General features: G+C 36.5%; 1 protein-coding gene across 1 annotated transcript in view; it reads left to right on the forward strand.

Moving 5' to 3' along the window:
* Positions 1–19,813, forward strand: part of POLN (DNA polymerase nu) — a 99,337-nt gene that overhangs the window by 40,412 nt on the left and 39,112 nt on the right. The window contains exons 16-18 of the mRNA XM_042053377.1: positions 3,663–3,720; positions 5,203–5,280; positions 5,705–5,819. Of these exons, the coding sequence (XP_041909311.1) occupies positions 3,663–3,720; positions 5,203–5,280; positions 5,705–5,819 (251 nt within the window). The remainder of the gene's footprint in view (positions 1–3,662; positions 3,721–5,202; positions 5,281–5,704; positions 5,820–19,813) is intronic.

Consider the following 19,813-nt stretch of genomic DNA (forward strand, 5'->3'; position numbering starts at 1 on the left):
TGATTGTCACCTCTTGTCCTGTCATCGGGCATCAGTGAGAAGAACCTGGCTCTGTCTTCTTTACATGCACCCGTCAGGCATTCTGAGTAGAGGACAAGGATTGTTGTCACTTGGCCTGCTGGTCATGTTCTTCCTGATGCAGCCCAGGATGCTGTTGGCCTTCCTGGGTACAAAGGCTCATTACTGGTTTATGCTCAACTTGTTCTTCACCATGATCCACAGGTCATTTTCTGCAAAGCTGCCTTGCAGACTGTGAACTCTGTGGGATAACCCATTTCTCCAGATGCCTGAGATCCCTCTGAATCGCTTACCTGACATGTCAGGCACTCTTCAGGGTTTTGGATTGCCTGCCATCTTGCTGAGGTTGCATCAGTCCTGTTATCCAGGTCATAGATGGAGGTGTTGGGCCTTATTTGCCCCTGGGCTGCTCCAGTAGTGACTGACCTCCAGCTGGTCTTTGTGCCACTCGCCAAAGCCCTTTGGACCCGCAGTTCAGCCGGGTTTCAGTCCACCTCACTGTCCACTTATCTAACTTGCACTTCAGCAGCTTCTCTGAGGCTTTTATGAGTGAGTGTTTTGAAAGCCTTGCTGGAGTCAAGGTAAACAACATCTGCTGCTCTCCCTGCATCCACAGAGCTGGTTACTGCATTGCACAAGGCTGTCACTGGTTAAACACGATTTCCCCATTCTAAATCCATGCTGACTACCCCAGACTGTCTATTCAACTTTAATATGTTTGCAGATGTTTTCTAGGATTATTTGTGCCATCATCTTCCTGGGAACTGAGGACAACCTCATTGGCCTGTAGTTTTCTGAGTCTTCCTTCTTGGCCTTATGGAAGATAGGAGTGACAGTTGCTTTCTTTAGAAATCTCCCCTGATCATCACAGCCTTTCAGACATATTGAAACTGGGACCTTGGCTTCATCTATCCTTCTATCAGTTGGAACTGCTGGAAGTTAATTTTGGATTATGGCCTTTTATTTTATATTAAAATAATTATTTTATTTTAGTTATTTTTTCATGTTTTTTAGTTTTTAAAAAAATAATGCTAGGGTTTTCTTATTAACCATCTACTAGAGTAGCCTAATTTTTTTTTCCCCTCACTCAGAAACAATGAAGTATTACAATAGTTAACTTCCACAACCAGCTTTTCCACCACACTGTATCAAGTATTCCTTCTTGTCTGTTGGAATGTGATTTTTCAGGGAGGGCAATTTTGTTTCTCTGTCACATCTAACAAAATGTGGATACCCTTTTCTAACAATAAGGCAGAACAGTCACATCTCAGATTCGATCTGTGAAGGATTTGCAGAAATACTTGAAATATACACATGAAAGCAAAAATACAGGCTGTATTATGTAGTCCAAGGTGGTGATAATAATTTGCCTAAGCCACATTAATTTTCCACTTCTGATACTGTAAAACAGTCACCTGACTCAAGCAGAGGAAAGCTTGCTATTTGGAAGACTCTTGTGAGATTGTCTCCTTATTTCTCTATTCCTTTAAACATGTAGAGTAAATTTATCTCATCAGATTTGATGATCTAAATCTTAGAATACATCACCTCCAGGGGAACCTTAGGACGACTTGTCAGTATGTGTCTTATACAGATAGGTTGAACTACCCACTGGGATTCCTGTCTTTGCTGGCTATGGAGGGATTCTATACAGCTAGTTTAGGCCAACAACTTGCCTAAAATTAGTTAATCTAAAATTAGATGAGAGGGATGTGTTAAACTATTCCAATAGCTTGAAGATGAGCATTACAACTCTCATGTTTCTTGAGTTACCTCTTTTCTGAAGATCTATTCAAATTATGAGTTGTTAACTAATTTACAAGTGAAAAGACATTTTGCACTTGTAATTACTTATTAGTCTTTTCCAGAATTATTAGTAACGCTTTTAAAATTGCATTGAAAGCAGACTTTGTACAGATGCTCGCAATAAAAACAAGATAGCAATATAGTGGTTTATTTTTACATTGTAGATAGATCCTGAAATACTGTGTTTTTTAAAATTCAGTTTGTTCAGGATTTTGAAGCTAATGAGACAAGGAAAAACAGCAGTTAGAGTAACTATAAACAATTCTTACTTGTGCTGGAAATTGCCTGACTAAGTACATGTCACAATACCAGTGCAGAGCCAAATGAAAAGGCCCTCTACAGCCTCTGTTAGAATAGTTCTGTAAGTCAGAATTAACTTTTTTTTAATGTGTGTAAAATTAGGCTCCCACTTTTATTCATGTCCAGGTACATAATAAAGGACTAAATTTTCTGAATTTCTGAGGATCTACTAGATTCCATGGCCACTCAAACTGCCTATTATTCGTACACTGAATAATACCTGGGCACTGATTCTCCCCAACTTGTTATTGGTGGAAATCAATAGTTGCCAATAGGAATGTTAGTTTTATGTACAGATTAAATAACCACTTGCTTCAAAATATGATTTTAAAATATACATTACAGTAAACATTGCCACAATGGTATTTTTAAATGTTTCTAGAAGCTAAAGAATAAAATATTCCAGTTGGCAAGTGTTTATTCTGGGTACTGGTGGACCAAGAGCAGTGTTCCTAGTTTTAACCCATGCTGTGAAAGTATTCTGTATGTTATGTGGTAGTTTCCTATCTCTCTCTCTGTATGGTGCTGTGGCAGGTGTTCAACTTTAATACTTTTAACTGTACAACTTTAAGGGTGGTACTAAAACTAGGAATGATACTGTTGTGGTTTGGGGATTTTGTTCTTTTGCTTCTGCTTTAAATTTCAATATCTTTTGCTGTCTTGTTACATCCCTCAAGTTTAAAATTATAATTTTGAGTTGAAAATTGCATAGAAAATTATCATTCTGATTTGGAAATTATAAGCACTATTCCCACCCTCTGAATTCCCAGTATTACATAATATTAGTATGATCATCTAATTCCTGAACCATTTGCAAATTAATTACATGGAATGACAAGATCAGAGCTTGATACACATTCTCTTGTCATATGTTACTTTTCTAGATAAAGAGTCATAATGACACAAAATAACAGAAAGGAGTTGTCATGTGCATCTTTGATGCTTTACCAGAGGTGTATGAACCCAGATCTTAAAAAAAAAATCTTCTGCTGATCCTCATCCTGCATGTTGATTGATAAAATTAGCTCTATTTTTTAACCTGTACTGATGTACTGTAGCCAGTAAAGAGTTCTATATTTATTTTATCATGCATTTCAAAAAAGTAGGAATAGATTCTAGAAAAAAATCCTAGAGGCTGAAGAATATTCAGTTCCTTTAGACTTCAGGCAAGATTCACATGTGTTCTTTTCTCAGAAGTAATGCACTATATCTAAAAGACACAGGTTAAAATAAGAATAAAATTATTTTTATTGGATTACTAATTATCTTCTACGGTGCATCCAGAGATTAGTCTTTGGAAAGGCTGCCAATGAGAAATTGTTCTTAGAAGCTTCCAGTTTTCAAGGAAGAGCAAATATTCAAAAGTGTCTGCAGATGCAGAGTGTGAAGATTCCTTTGAAAGGCAAAGTGGTTATTCTTACTTCTTATATGGGAAAAACTTGTTGGCACTAGTATCACTAATGCTGGTAATAAACTGCTCATAAACATATTTTCATAAACTTGCACTTACTAAGCCTTTTTATTCTTCCTGTTTGTAGAACATTCAAGGTATCTCTAAACATCCAGTTACAATTACAAAGAAACAGTACATAAAAGGTAAGCTGTGTTTTTATTAAGATGAAAAGACAGTTTTATCTAATTATTTTACCGAGTGGTATTATATTTTTATATAGACTGATAGCTCCAGCATTAAATAACAGATGATCAATGCTTTGTTATACATTAGCAGTTAAACCAATTACTTTTTCTGGTTGTTCCTGAAAAAAAGTTTGGTGTTTCAGCCCTGATCTAAATAGTTACAAGCTTTTAGGGATTTTTTTGTTTCCCTCACTTTTTCCAGATGAAATTATGCATCTTAAATATCCTAGGGATGATTTTGTGTGCGTTCAGCTCATAAGGCTCTGTCTCAGTCAATGTTTAAGCTGGGTCATCTTAATAATACTCACATCTAAACACCAGTAGTTAGTGTTGTTTTTGGTAACAGAAGTGGATTTAAAGCAGATGGTTCAGAGAGAATCAAAGTAAAGTCTAGAAAAGCATGAGCCAAGTGATAAAGAGAGAAATGCACAGTAGCAGACTCAAATATAAGAGAGAGACTTTGGAACATACATTCTCCTTGAATGCCTGCGGCCACAGCTGGGCAGTGCTGCTCACTGTGGTGCTTGGTTCTCTGCTAAGGGCAAGCCTTGCCTTTCACAGCTATTCACTCCCTCTGTTGGAAATAATAAAGGTCATTAAACAGGACGCTATGGAAGATAATGTAAAATTTTGATAATAGTTTTATTTTATCTACATGATTCAGTTTTATAGGTATTTTTTAAAAGTTGCTATAAAAAACTGTGTCAGCAGGGGCAGCATAAACCTGAGGTTCTGGGCATAACTGTAGCACATGAAACTTTGGAGATTTTGTTAATGATCTTATGTGCTTCTCAGAAATGTATTTCTAAGTTTTTCCTGTGTCAAGACACTTTTTTTTCTATTTTCTTCACTTTTATACTGACCAGAGTCTGTTTCATTTCAAACCACCATTCTTCCCTACACTATGTCAAGTGATATTCCCTGGATGTACTTGGTTTCTAGTACCTTGCGTTAGTGTTAAATGATATTATTGGGGATTTCTGTCATTACAGTTTGGATGCCTATGACAGCTGTATGTTCTCAATATTATATTCCCCTTCCACCTGAAACTCAGAATTTGGTTATTAACACATTGCTGTGGCATGTTCAAAGATGCAAAAATGCATATTTTTACTTCTTTTTATAGACTCTTCTTTATGAATGCATCCTTTATTAAGTGATCTGTGAATAATGTTAGTTGTATATATTTGATAGCTTATGTTTAGGGAAGAGTTTGGATTTGAGAAAGGAAGTAAGCAGTACTGCAAGGATGGTAGAGGTTAAGTTGTATATGACTGATATAGTGAAATAATTGTGATGCTGGCACTTGATGCTCTGCTAGATTGCTTATATTGCCATTTCTGTGGTGTTAGATGTGTGTTTGGTATAAAACATCCTATGGTTTGCAACACAGTATTTTTGAACTGGTCTTTGGGATTTAAATGTCTGTCACATCTCTAGGAAAAGAAGAGGACATAGTAACTATTTCTCCAAGAACATTGTTTGTTTCAAAAAAAGGGTGTACATTTTTAGCAGCAGGTAAGAGAGTGTGTATTATTATTCTCATACAGATTAATATTCACAGTTCTGTCATGTCTTTTTTTGCTCTCCTTTGGATGACATATTTTACAAGGCTGTCAAATCTCTTAGTATCAACTAATATTGTTATATGATGTGTATTCCTTATTATGCTTTGGAAGTGGGTGATCTTTAAGCCTTGTCACTAGAAACAGAGTTAGTAAGATTAATTGACACATGAAGATAATGAAGGAATGAGACACTTTGTGATCCATAGCTGGAATATAATATCTTCAGGATGAGCTTCTTACAGGCATCTGTCTTTTTTGGGCGTGAGGAAGTGATTGAATACTGCAGGCTTACATTTTAATTAGTGATAGTTTGGTTAAAATGCAAGTATGTTTTTATTTTGGAGCAATAGATGCATTTTAACACTGTTTTCTAGACTTTTCCCATATTGAGTTAAGGATTCTTGCTGACTTATCATCTGAACCAGAACTTCTGAAACTGTTCCAAGAACCTGAAATCACTGATATCTTTTCTACACTGGCTTCTCAGTGGTAAGATAAAATCTTGCATATTTTAATAGTAATTAGACAAAATAGTAAGAATAACCTAAGCTATTGTATTACTGCATAATGATAACAAAAGACAGTATTTTATTACTATATCTACTGTTCATACTATTTTAACACCATGAATTCCTTTCTGTCTTTCTGAGCCTTTTCTTCTCCACTGTGTTTAATTACCACGTATCAAAATGTTGCAATCCAACCGGCCAGTGTGAGCCTTGTGACTAAAGCTGGTGCAATGTTGCATTGTGAACAGTGGTTGCTGATAACTCTCTCCTTGTATTATTTTTATTCGATTCTTTTTAAAAATTGAGCGGCAGTTAGATAGGTTTTCCATCTGAAAAACTGCAGAACAGCTTTACTCAGTAAAAGAACAAGCATTTTTGAAATTTACTTATCTATCCAATAGAAGTATTGGAATCAAATCACATATATTTAAGAAATGGAGACTAGCGCTTATGGGATTCCTTTTGAACTAATAAAGTTTAGTGCTTCCATATTCTGATGGAGGACTTAGAAAAAGTGGTACCCCAATAACCAAAATAAAAGGTAGATTTTTTTATCTCCATATCTATATAATTATTTACTGATCTCTTCAGTATGCAGATTAAAAGATTAACTATCAAAAAAAGATGGAATATTAGTTACTTAGCTGTTGAAGGTATTTTATATTGTTTGTATTATGGTGATGCCTAAAAATCTCACTTGAGACTGGGACTCCCTTGTCTCAAAAATGCATGAGCATTCAATAAGTGACAGGATAGATGTCAAGAAGCTTGCGGTTTCAACATATAGGTCAGAAAAAGATTGAATAAAATGGTGTAGCATAAAGCTGTTTGAACAGACTGAAGTTCATGTAAATATTATGCAATTTTCTTATTTTCTCTGTCTCCCTCTCTCTTTTATCTTTTTATCTCCATTTTTAGTTGGAAGATTGTTAGCTGAAAATGAAAGCACAAATACGTATGATTGAGCTTAATTCTCATCCTACAGTTTCTAAATTTTTGCAGGCATAGTCTTCCCAAACATGGTATTTCCTACACACTTCCGTAGTTCACAGAATCTTAGAATCCTGGAATGGTTTGGGCTGGAAGGGACCTTAAAGACCATCTGGTTCCAGTCTGCCTGCCAGGGGCTGGAACACCTGCCTCTAGACCAGGTTGCTCAAAGCCCCATCCAACCTGGACTTGAACACGTCCAGGAATGGGGCATATTTGTTAATGCTCTGAAGTCATACAAAGAAACAAAATGGAGCTCACATTATAATTATCCTGCTACCAACACCTGACCCAGTGCTTGAGGCATGTGCATTCTGGCAGAACAAAACTCAAGACCACAAACATTCCACTGAATATATCTATGGAAAGATCACCTTTCTTTTAGAGTTTCTTAGAAGCTTCTCTTGATACTGTAATAAATTCTTAGCTCTAACATGATATCGCCAGAACCTCATGATGGAGTTAAATCCTTATTTTAGTTTGATGGTTTATTGGAAATGTATGCATGAAGATGAGTCAAATTTTGTCTCAGCTCTGGGCACGGCTCCAGAAATACCATTCTATTCAGCAATCTCACGGCTCTTGGCAGCCGTCAACCTCTTGCAGTTGCTACACGGTAACTTTAAATTTAATGAAATATTACAGGCAAATATTTTTATCAGACAGAATTGTCATGGTGTGTCTACAAAATCATTACATAATGATTCTGCTGACTCTTCTCTTAAGCTTCAGGAAAGCTAATGCTTGGAAGAAAATTTCTATTGAATCTATTAGATGACTTATCAGTCACAGAAACATGAAGGGCGTGCTTGATCTCATCTAACCTTGGACATCTGTCACATACTTGGAGAGATTCATTTGGCTGACTGCTGATATGCCCTGTGTAATAAGGTCGATTTCACATTAAAAGTGTTGACTTCTCGCCATTGAGAACAAAGCAGGTCTGGGATGGCCAGCTCAAATGTAGACATCTGTATTTGTTCTGATGAATTGAATTCCTTCTGTTGGGTTAGTTCCAACTGAACTCATCTTGGATTTTTGAATGTTGTCCTAAATTTCTTTGGCACCAAAGAGAAGATATAAAATTACAGGCTTCACAAATGCTTTCTCATTCCAGATACTTATTCATCTCTCATAGTCCACTATTGATAAATAAAATCTTTAGGGCCAACAATTAGTCAGTTGACTTTATTGTAGTTGATTCTACTCACTAGTATTAGAATGATTTATGAGAAGAGCAAAATAAACAAGAAACTTTTTATCTCTTCTTGGTTGTCTGGTTTTCTCTGAGTGTTAATCCTTTAAAATCTGTGCAACTGATACATCAATGGGCATAGCAAATATTTCATTCTGTTTGAAGGAGTTGCATGTTGTTACTATTTGTAAATATTTTCTGACATATTTTGTACAATTGGAAAACCTTGACAAAAAAAGGTTTTTTCTCTAAGAGATCTGGAAGGAATGGATTTGTTTCTGAAACTCCCTTTCCAAAGACAAAAAATTAAGTTAGTGTTAGTGTCTAGTAGCATTTCAGCTTCTGAATGCATGTCAGCTGATATCTTTTAGAGGTTTTCTGTATATAAAAATTCTTAGACTGATGAATATTAAATGATAAATAGAAAAGAATACATTATTACATAGAAATCTGAGCCACACTCCAGAGTCCAGCCAAGTTTTATATCAGTTTATTCACTTAGTTTTTCTAAACGTCATGGCTTCTCCACTGAAATGTAACTCCATTCCTTAGCTGCCCTTCAGACTAAAGCCTTCTGTCTGAAATCCAACCTTTTAAAAAACTTTCACAGGCTTTTTATAGCATTTGGCAGGAAATACACATGGGTGGGCAGTTTCTGCAAAGAGGTGAACTCTATGAGTTTCTGATTAAATAAAGATCTCTTATGTATAAAAGCTTTCCTTTCATAATTTGGTTAGGCATTCTGTACTGTGACTCAGCCTGTCTCTTGTTCCTTAGAGATGCATCTCTTTTGGAACCCTGTTGGATGGATCCATGTTTCTATTAAGCATTGTTCATATGGAATCTTCGTACTCTTCACCAGTGCAGGTAGAGATGCATAAGTACGTGTCAGCCCAGACTGTGTCTGTATGTTGTAGTAAAGGTCTGAGTGGAGGAATGAACTTCCATGCTAAAATTCAGTCATGGGCAACACAATACCCAAGCCACCGACCCCAGTGAGAGGCAACGCTCCCGGCCAGGTTGGGCTGGGATCTTGTGCTGCTCTGGTGAGCTTGCTGAGACAGCTCATTTCAGGAGTAACTCAGCTCCACCACCCTGTGCTTCTCTGCACTGTGTTCAGCTGTTTGCTGGAGACACTGCTTGCTGCAGATAGTTTCTTAAGTATTGTATCTCTTTGGCAGAACTGTCTTGAAATTGCTATTCAGGTAAAACTATCAGAAGCTGCAGTTAACTACCACAGAAGCACAGAATGGTTTGTGTTGGAGGGGGCCTTTAAAGATCATCTAGTCCACCCCCCTGCTATGGACAAGGACATCTTCCACTAGACCAGCTTGCTCATCTCTGCCTTGTATGGTCAATATATTTTCTGGTCATCTAACATAGTTACCCCAGCTAAAACTACGATTGTAGAGATTTTGATGTTCACTTGTATATGCTTAGTGCTTAGTTCCCCTGCGATGATGATCATAAGGTATTACCAAAATTATCTTAAAGTGACTCCTCTGTTATGTCCTACAAAGAGAAAGCCTTAAAGACAGATCAACACCTGCTATTACAACAACACCAAGTATGCATTACGTTAATGACATATTGAACACGTGGCAAAGTTTCAAGGCTTGCCTAAACTTTTAAAAATTAATGATACAGTGGATTCTAGCTACCTGCAAGTTCAGCTTGTGTTAAGGTGTCTTGATGCCCTATGACAGTCATAATCCTTTTAAATCCAAATCATCATCCCAGTGCTGAAGGTGACGAGAGCTGTCCTGGCAGCTGTCTGACTGGCCAAGAGACCTAACTGCTGTTACACATCCAAATGACAACAAACCTCAGTGTGAACTTTCTGTCACTTTTATAGCTTTTACACAATAGATGAAAAACAAATAATTGTATTTAAAATGCTGTTGATATGCATATCTTAACATCTCTTTCAAAAATAGGTGCTGAAAAATAAGTTTAGTCTTTTAGGTAGTCTGCAATTTCTTTGCAGAATTTCTTAATTCAATATGTAATGGTTACCAATTTCTTTCAAGCTGTTCTTTTGTCACCCTTCTCAGTAGGTTGTTGTTCCTCTATCATAGTATATGCTCATATTGACCAGATTGAGTCAAAAACCAGGAAAAGTATCTTGATTTAGCTAACCACCTAAACACACCATAGTATGGGGTTTCATCCTATCCAACATATGCCTGCTTTCCTGCCTGAATGCTTTTTTGAATTGGGATAGTACTGCTTCAGGGTCCCATGACTGGAGCATTAATCCGTACTTAAAATATTTGGGTAAGTACTTTCCTCTGTTTCTTTAGAATCTGTCTCAGACAACTGGAGATGCCCAGTAGTGACAAGTACAGCTGCAGCCAGCAGAGCAGAGTGGTGCCCTCCATCAAGGGTTGTGAGGGCAGCCTGGCCATACAAATGCAACTCTGTTATTTATGGCACTGAACTGGCTTAGCCAACTTAAGCTTGAAGATGTTGTCACTGTGATCCAGCGTTTGCTACACATTTCTGATATCTGCAAATTATGTCCTATGTTTTATGTTCTCAAGCCTGAAGTAGAACACTGATGTGTCTGTCATAAATGGCCTAGCAGATTTATGAGACAATTTTGCCCTTTCTAAATTATAACTATGAACTAAGATGTTAACACATGTAGACTATATCCTCATAAACCAAGAGGTTCAGAGGCAAAGACCCTGTAAGTAGATTTGTTGCAAATGGATTTAAGTGAAAATCCAATACTCCTATATCCAGAAATTTGGGAAAGGGAATACCCAGGTGATTTATAGTCTCTAGGGATAATATTAGCATATGAAACAAAGAACATTCTCTTGACCACATCATTTCTCTGAGATTTAATAATATTTCTGGATTTTTTGTATTGATTTAATGTTATCTTCTCATGGTAAATATAAATTTTCTTTAGATGATATTTGCTATTTGAGAAGGGGAGAAATTAAGAAAGATATTTAGTAAGTTGCTTACAGTATGATCTACTTGCAAGCATAAATCTGCTACTACTATAAACTGTGTATTTTCATTTGTGTGAGAGCAGAGAGATAATTGTCCCTGTGCACAAACTTTTCCATGCAGTGATAAATTACCTGAGCATTTTCTGTCACATATTCTGTGTTGTAGATAGTCTGTTGGGCCAGTGTAGATCCAGTGTAATGATACCTAGTGAGTCTGTGCCTCAGAAAAATGCCTTTATGGATGGCATTGTTAGACAGTTGTGGCTTAGTATTTTAACTTTTGTACTCTAATTCTTTTACAGTGTGGAAATCAGAGAATATGAATCAGAGAGCACATAAAAATCTTGCCTGTATGCAATGAATTTTCCTTATATTCTAAAAGCTAAAATAATAAGAGAGTAGAGATATTTAAATAATCTGTATTAAAAATACTTATGTAGTACTATGTAGTAGAGGAATAGCTCTAATACTGTTCAATATACAGGTGTGTTATGTATTAAAAGGTATAATAATCTGAATAATCTGATAACTGATGCCATTCCAGTATGAAAGCAGGCATTCTCTTTAAAGTATCAATTTCTAGGTCTGAACGGTAATTTAACCTGTACACGTTAACTACTGATGGTGAGTTAAAGTAACAAGGTAATTAGTGGATACTCTTTAAGGGTGATATTTACTCTGATTATACCAATGAAAGGACAATTTGTGGTAGTTGTGTGCAATGCTTACACTCATGGCAGCATTTGAAAGAAGGCTGGAGAATTTGATAGTGGTCTAGTTGCTCCTGTTTCACATTGAGATCTGAGTTTTGTAAAGTCCAAACCACAAAATACTCCCTTTTCTCTCATCTGTCATCTGCTTCCTCATATTCTTGCTATTAGTGCTTTCTTTTGTGTGGTGATGGAGAACAGCATAAATACCTGTGCTTCTTCCAGGTATTGAATTTACCTTCTAGTAAGTACTGGATATAATAATTGTTCACCTGAGTCTGTGTGGCTTTCAGAGAGTTAAAAAAAATGGCTGCAGATAAGAGGACATATCTCATGTCTTTGTAGCAATGGCAGTTTATATCTAAAATAAAGAAGTGTGTAATTATCTCGGAATTCCAAGGGATTTATAAATTCTTTACCACCAATCATCTTGAAAAACATTTCTTTCCATTTTTATAGCATGGGCTTGGTTGGCGGATGCTTTTAAGACATGGAAGGGTCTTTATCTTATACTATCCTTGCCAGAATCAGAGGAACTTGGAACACTTCATTTCCAATAATCTTGGGAACTGCAGACTGTTTATAAAATGTTCTGAACACAAAAGTCCATTTTTCCTCAGCTGGTGTTTATGTGGAATCATGGTAATATCTGTTGTGAACTGTTTTGTTTGAGACTGACATGCTAATTTTGGAAATTACTTGAGAAAAAGCCTAGAGAGAAGAAAAGCACAGAACTACTTGGAATCAGCATGTTTAAAGGAGAAAAGGCTTTTTGTTATGTTTTTGGGTTGTCCTTTTTTTAAAAGATAGGTTCAGCCATACTTGAATAGAAAGACGATGGTGAAGAAAGATTTGGTTTGTTCTCTGCAGAATGTCTTCCTACAGGAAGTGTGGAATTTTATTTCTCTACCACCTGCCAAGCAGGGGATTCACCAAGCTGATTATAACCAGTGATAGCCAGGTGAGCCAAACTGTTGCACACTGGCAGTTGGTCTGGTAGGAACTGTGTCAAAATAGGGACTCTTGTTTTTCCAGCCTCTTGGCAATTCAGGATACTTCCTGACAATAGCTCTATCTGCTGATACCCTGCTGAATTCTGAAGAATACAGGAAATAAGCAGAGGTATTTTGGATATTCCAGAAATGAATCAAAATTAGTCCTCATGGGCTGAATTATAAAAAAAAATAACTGGGTATGTTTGAAAAAGATAAGGTCAAATATGCACAAATGCTTGGTGGTAGGCTGACTAAATATATATACACCTGCCCATACCCATTTTATACAACCTTGTTTCAAATACATTCTTTGTATTAAATAGATTAAAGATTAGTCCTCCACAAAATAGTATTTTTTTCAGGTTAGTTCATACAACTGTATGGTATAGCAGATAGGGAATTCAGTTAGGCTGCCTACTCAAATAGCAATAGCAAAGGCCTGTTAATCAGGGATGAGATAAATAGATTTTTGAGAAGTAAAAACCACATCCATAGCTGAATGGTTTTTAAACAGCTATTAATATTTGTCCTTCTATATTAATTTAACAAAAATATTATCAACAAGGTTGAACAGTGTCATTATTAATTAAGAGATGTTGCCTGTGTGTTTATTAGGTGATTAAGGAATGATTAAATAATCATGCTTATCCAGGTGGGTTTTTACTAAGGAAACAGGAAGAGCTTTAGCTCTCCTCCTGTCCCCATCAGCAGACATACAGCTACAAGATGCAGCCACAGGGTTACACAGCTCCCTCTCCCCCAAGGGGAGCTTTCTTAGTTTTGTTCGTTGTCTAAATAATGAGCTATACCAGTTTAGAGTTCTTAGAGCCCCATATTTGTCTAAAGATTTTGTAGATAATCCAGGCTATCTCATACACTTCTAATCAGTTAGGACATGCGGTCTCTTGGATTTATTTCTCCACTTTTTATGAACTTAATGTCAATTGGATTTGAGTTAATTAATTTCACTTCATCCATTGCAAAATGGCAAAATCTTTGTTTATAGAGTTGCAATGAACAAGGGACATTCCATGCCATTGAGCACATACAAGATGATGAAACTTTTTCAGTATTAAGACAAGTTACAATCACACCTGCTCTTCACCAGGGAGTATTTAGGATTACTTCTAGAATCCTGCCTTTGAGGAGAGTGGAGAAAAGTTTCCCTGTGTGTTACATGGCAGCCCCCTTAAAGAAGTGTAACTGAGTATCTCTGCTGAAGTCTCTGTTTAGAAGTGTATGACTGTGTTGTGATCCTTCAGCTCTGAAGTTTGGCTGTATAATTCAGCCTGTATTGATTCACTGTAAATCAGGAGGTGCTAAACTCAGTGCTGCCTTCTAGGACACTCACTAAGGGTTAATATAGCATTTCTTTCATTATCATTTACTCGGCTGGTTTTATAATCCTGTTACAATTTTTAGTTAGTTTCAAGGCTTCTACTTACTTTCCTTTTGTGAAATAGATTCGGAAGAAGCATTTTTTGCAGTATATATATCGTTTCTTTTCTGATCAATATCTAAAATATCTCTCATCTTGAACCTTTATTTAGAGTGATACTGATAAAAAGTGTGGAGTCAATAATTTGTTTCATATATGCAGTTAAGAGAGAGACAATTTCAGTTTGAATGGGAAGGCATGCTCTTTCAAACCAAGTCACATTTTCAGGGACAGGTACTATGGACAGGTACTACTCATTATGAATCTGGTATTTGATAACTTGTTTGGTAAAATAGTTGTGAGTGAGGCTGTGCCACTTGCAGCTCCTGCAGCTGCTGTATCTAGTAAAAGGGGAGGATGTTCAGTTTGCCTTCTCAGAATCAGTTTTAAAACATTTTAAGCTCAAGGTTCAACACCTCATGGGTGTTGATGTGGAATATTTTAACAGTGTTACTTTTGCAGCAAAACAATTTCTATCTGTTTTGAAATCTCACTTGCAATAGTTGATATTAAAGAAATTTAACACTTGTCTTACTTTGCACTCTGGCAGACTCTGTGTGGCAACCTATGGAAATTTCACCTTGTAGTTTACAGTGCCTTGTAGAAGTGCAGCTGTGACTTTAGACAGGCACATAATAAAGCAGAGGGAACAAAGTCTTCAGGAAGCATAATGGCTTTTGTTTTTAGAAGCTTTAAATAAAACAGGGGGTTAACTAGAAGTTTAACCAGACAGCTTAATTTTATGTCACATTGGAAGCTTTTTATTTTTGTACATTAAATGCTTTCTTAGCCTTCTAGAATAAAAAAAAATTTAAAGTTTTACAGTTGCCACCATCACAACTCACACAGAAACTAGTGAGAAAGCAAACTCTGAGGAGGCTGGACAGTCCTCAGTTGTTTTGTGGTATCTGATAACTTTTGGCTTTGCTAATTTCATAGAGAGGTTTTCTTGTGCGAGAAACTCTTATTTCCAAACCATTATGTCCTTCTAGAGTGATAAAATGCTCTGTTCTGTGAGTGCACTCCAGAGCTCAATAAAATATTTCCATTTATTTCATTTAACTCAACTTCAACTCTAGTGTCAAGCTAAATTTTGATGAAATCAAGAATGTCAAGGCAATTCATTCTTCACTTCTACTTTTGCCTTTAATTCAGTGTTGACCCAAGGCATAGTAGAAATTTAAGTTGCAAGAGGTGTTTTTAGTGAAAATTGAAAAAGATGGGATAGGAAGGTTCTGATCCCTCTCTGCAGAACTCATTTGTTCAAGACCCTTATATATAGCATGACTAATTTCTTCCATTTTTGATTGCCTGTCTGAGATATTTCAAAGTCTGTCTCGTATTTTTTTCTCTACTGTGCGGATGCAGTTTGATGTAGCGTGACATCTCCCCTCTTCCCCTGCTTATTTTTCCTGAGCAAACTGTACATTGTTGTAACAGTATGATAGCTCCATATTTTGTTCTGTGTAATATCTGAGATGGCATTACATCATCTTTTGATTATATGTTAAGAACTCTGTTCTCTCTGTTTCACTTTTCTGCTATTTATCTAAAGGCTACTCTGAAGGTCCCTCTGTTTCTTTATGAGACTTCTAATGGGTCCAAGATGTGTAATTATTTGATGCTCTGCTGCAGCTGCCTGTATCATCTCCCAAAATGGCTGCTGTTCCTTCTTGACTGTTTGAAGTCTCTTAAAGAAAAGCTTGAAAGGTATTTGTGATAAGTAAAGAAAGAACTCCAAGGACATTAATTTGCATTTGATCCCTGACGTTGTTTTATACAGATGGCCTCTGAGAAATTTTATGCCATCCCAGTTTGCATAGACCCCTTAATCCATTAACGTTTATTTGTTCTTTTGGTGATGGTGCCTATCACAGTCAATGCTCACACTAGCACCTGATGTGGGGAGCTAGTTACCCTGACTTCCTTGTCTTCTGTACTCATAGACCCAGAGACCCTAAAATAAGGTCTCCCTAAAATCAAGAATATTTGATTGCCCTCGTGACTCAGAAATAAGTATCTTGGACTGGCAATCAAATAAAGTCCATGTAATTCACTGTGTAAGAGGGACTGTGGTTATGTGAGATGAAAGCCTTTCTTTTTCCCTTTAGGAGTGAAGGAGAGACAAGTTGAAGGTTGTAGGGTAAGGTGTGCTCTTTCAAGAACCTATGTCAATGTCAGGGACTTTCTGTTCCAGCTGACATATGTCCAGAATCGTGCATTTTTATGGAAAAATCTTTTAAGTGGCCTTTTTCTAATGAAGAGCACTGAAAGTAAGTGCTATCTAATTTATCTCTTCAGTATTTGATACCTGAAACAGCAACATGCAGGTAAATATCTTAATAAAGATAATGGATCACTTTAGTCACAAGTTAATCGCTCAGCAAATTGTTACTGATGATAGCTATAATTTATGATGTGACCTTGTTGCAATTTCTTTATCTGGTTCCCTGCTACTTTAAAATGTAACAACAAAAGACTTTTGACCCTCATAGCAAACTGCAAAGACATGTCTTTATCTTCTGTAAAATACATAAAAGCTAGATGCCATGCTCTTTAAAAGGAGGTTGACGACTAATAAAATAAATCTTCATGTAGTGGATTATAGAGGCTACTCAGAAAAAATAAATTATTTTATGATTAACTACTGGAAGAAGTTTTAAAATACTAAAGTGCTTCTGGATTCTTGCAAAAGTGTTTTATAGGGGTTATAAAGATGTTCCTGGTGCTAAATAGATATAAAATAAATTAAACCACAGTTTGCTAGGGTGGCATACCCAAAGGGAAAAGAGACACAATGACAAAAATGTTTTAGAGTTGACTGTAGTCTGGGAAGGATGGCATCAAGCTGTCAGCTGCAGTCTTTCATTCAAAGAAGTTGAACACAAAAAAAACTTTTTTAAAAACCTCTGAACTAACCTCTGACAACACAGTGTTAAACTCCTGAACCATGTGTTGTGACTCTCTCCCCTCTGTGCTTAAGTACCTGACTCCTATATTTACATGGGAGATCCTTGCCAGAGATCCTCCAGCATGTGCAGTGGCTACTGGAAGACAGCTCTGCCTCTCCTGATGGCAGGGTGGGGATAAAATGTAATACTATGTATTGTCCTTTAGATAAGGAGGAAGAGATGAGAGGGATCTGGTGTCCTATGGTGTGAGGAGTTTCTTTCTGTTATTCTGTCACCTTTTATCTCACTTATGCAAACCAGGTCACAATAAAATTGCAAATACAAGCATTTGACATAACCTCTGAATCAGACATGAGAAGTGTTTAGAAGTGGCATAGATAAAAACATACAAGAAAAAATTAATGTATACTTAGGTTACATCAGAAAGGTTTATCTTACTGCTGACCTGCTGTTTTCCTTCTGGCAAGATGTTAGTCTGCATTTTAGTCTTTGTAGGTGCTTTTTTTCATAGACTCCTAGAATGGTTTTTGTTGGAAGGGACCTTAAAGACTATCTAGTTCCAACCCCCTACCATGGGCAGGGGACACCTTCACTAGGCCAGGTTGCTCTAGGTTACTCAGAGTCCATCCGGCCTGGCTGTGAACACCTGCAGGAATGGGGACTCCACAACTTCTCTGTGGAGAAGTTTCTTTCCTATTTTTAGGAAAGTATCTTAACTGTATTTCCACTTTCTGGGCAGTCTAGAAAAAATTTCATTTTTCATCCTGCTGTTTCCATGTTCTTACATAAAAGATAATCTCACTACTTTTTGTTTTGAACATAGTTGTGTAAATGCCTCATAGTTATAGAAAGCATAGAAACCATACACTTTACATTTCTGTATGATAAAAAGATTTACATGGGCTAATTGTATGTATCTTATGTCTGGCTCTTGATTGATATAAGGCAAAAGTAGTGATATATTTTGGTAGGACAGTGTCTTCAGGGAAACTGTTTCCCAACCTCTTCTTTTTCTATATTTTGTAACAGAGATTAGCCAGGCAAAAGTAATTCCAAGTTCGCTTCCATGTATTACCTTACAGATATCTGAGGCAAAGTATCTCTGAGCCCTGTCAGCATCTTCCAGGAGTCATGGAATAGCAGCTTTCAAAAAAATTGTTTATTCTTGCTCATTGCATTAGCAGTGAGTGAACTGGGTTACAGGTAGCCAATTTTTTTCCATATGTCTAGGATACTCACATACATTGTTATAGATATTCTGTTTGCCTCAGGTATAATAAGGTCTGCAGAACTGAAAAAGTGAACTTTCAGAGCTTACCTCCTACATGATCTACACAATGGTGATACTGCTGTAAAACTGGGCTTTTCTAATTTTACTGATTACATAAATTGTCTGTACCTGTTTGATATCCCAACACAAAGTTCCAGGCACAAACTTACAGAATATAAAACCATCATCTGCTACTAAGCAGCAACAGATGATTGAAAATGAGCGATTTGTATAGTTCATTGATGAAAATAAAAAAAGCTGTGAGAGCTGTCAGATGAACAAATGTGTATTCACTCATACATTTACTCATTTATTGGACATTAATGACCACATATAAAATGAATTTAGTGCCTCTCCATCTCATTTCCCACATCAACAATTCACAGTTTGGACTTGAATTAATTGGCAGATGCAAGAGAGCAGCCAAGAGTTTGTGACTATTATGACTGAGCTTAGCTTGGCTGGAGTGTAGTGCAGACCAAGGCAATGCATGCCTGCCACATATTGTGTTTGAGGAGTCTGTTCTGCCTTTTCCTGTGCATAAACAGTCGGCTTCCGTCACCACACAACATTTCCCAGAAATGCTGGAATGTCTTATCGCATTCTTTCTTTTAAGACTGATTTCCTCCCATTTCTACCTGTTCTCAAAGTTTTATTTTGCCATTGCTCATACATTATGCCCTGTGGCCTCTTTAATATTTTTTTTTTAATGTGTTGATGCTGTGTGAGCTCATTTCTGTATACTAAAATTCATGTTAGTTCTTTTTATATTCTGTACAGGTAAAAATTAATCCATTGAGATCTCTACTCTATATTAAATGTGTTATTCCAGTTTACACTTAAACTTTTTTAAAGTTAGAGATACGATTGCTATATTTTTCTTGGGTATAAAGAAACTTTGTGTTCATATGTATTAAAGACTTTAGACTTAGTTCAGTAGAAACTCTTTGAGATGTCCCTTAGACACCATAATATATGAAAATATATAGTGGATTTTGGAGAAATTATGATAATATTCAAAGTATTTTCTCTGAAAAAGTAATAAATTACATATTCCTCCTTTTGTTTCATATCTGCACTTCGTTTCTTAATCATAATTTGATGTTATCCTTCTTCACTGTTTGCTAGAAAATTTTGCTCCATTTTTTTTACTCTCAGAATTAGGCAGCTATTCCCTTTTAGGCACACAGCTCAGTTCTTAGTATAGCTACCTTTTTGAAGACTTTGTGTATCTCTACTCTCACCGTTTATTAGATATTCTACAATTTTTGGCTGCAAGCTGTTTGCTGCCCTCACAGACCTTTCCAGATTGTTTAGCTCTGCTGACTCCATCCCAGGATAGTGAGATCTGCCAACCTGAATGTGTCTTCCAGCACTGAGGGCTGTTCTTTATTCTACCTAATAGATGTCTGTCAAATAAAGTACTATAAGTCAAAGTACGTGCAAGTCAGTGCTAAACAAATTAAAGGACAAACAAATCAGAGATGTGGAAATAGCC

The sequence above is a fragment of the Corvus kubaryi genome, unplaced genomic scaffold (assembly GCF_017639235.1).
Source record: "Corvus kubaryi isolate FWS band 111438036 unplaced genomic scaffold, C.kubaryi_AGA036_p1.0 split1-131, whole genome shotgun sequence".
In the NCBI taxonomy this organism is placed as follows: Eukaryota; Metazoa; Chordata; class Aves; order Passeriformes; family Corvidae; genus Corvus; species Corvus kubaryi.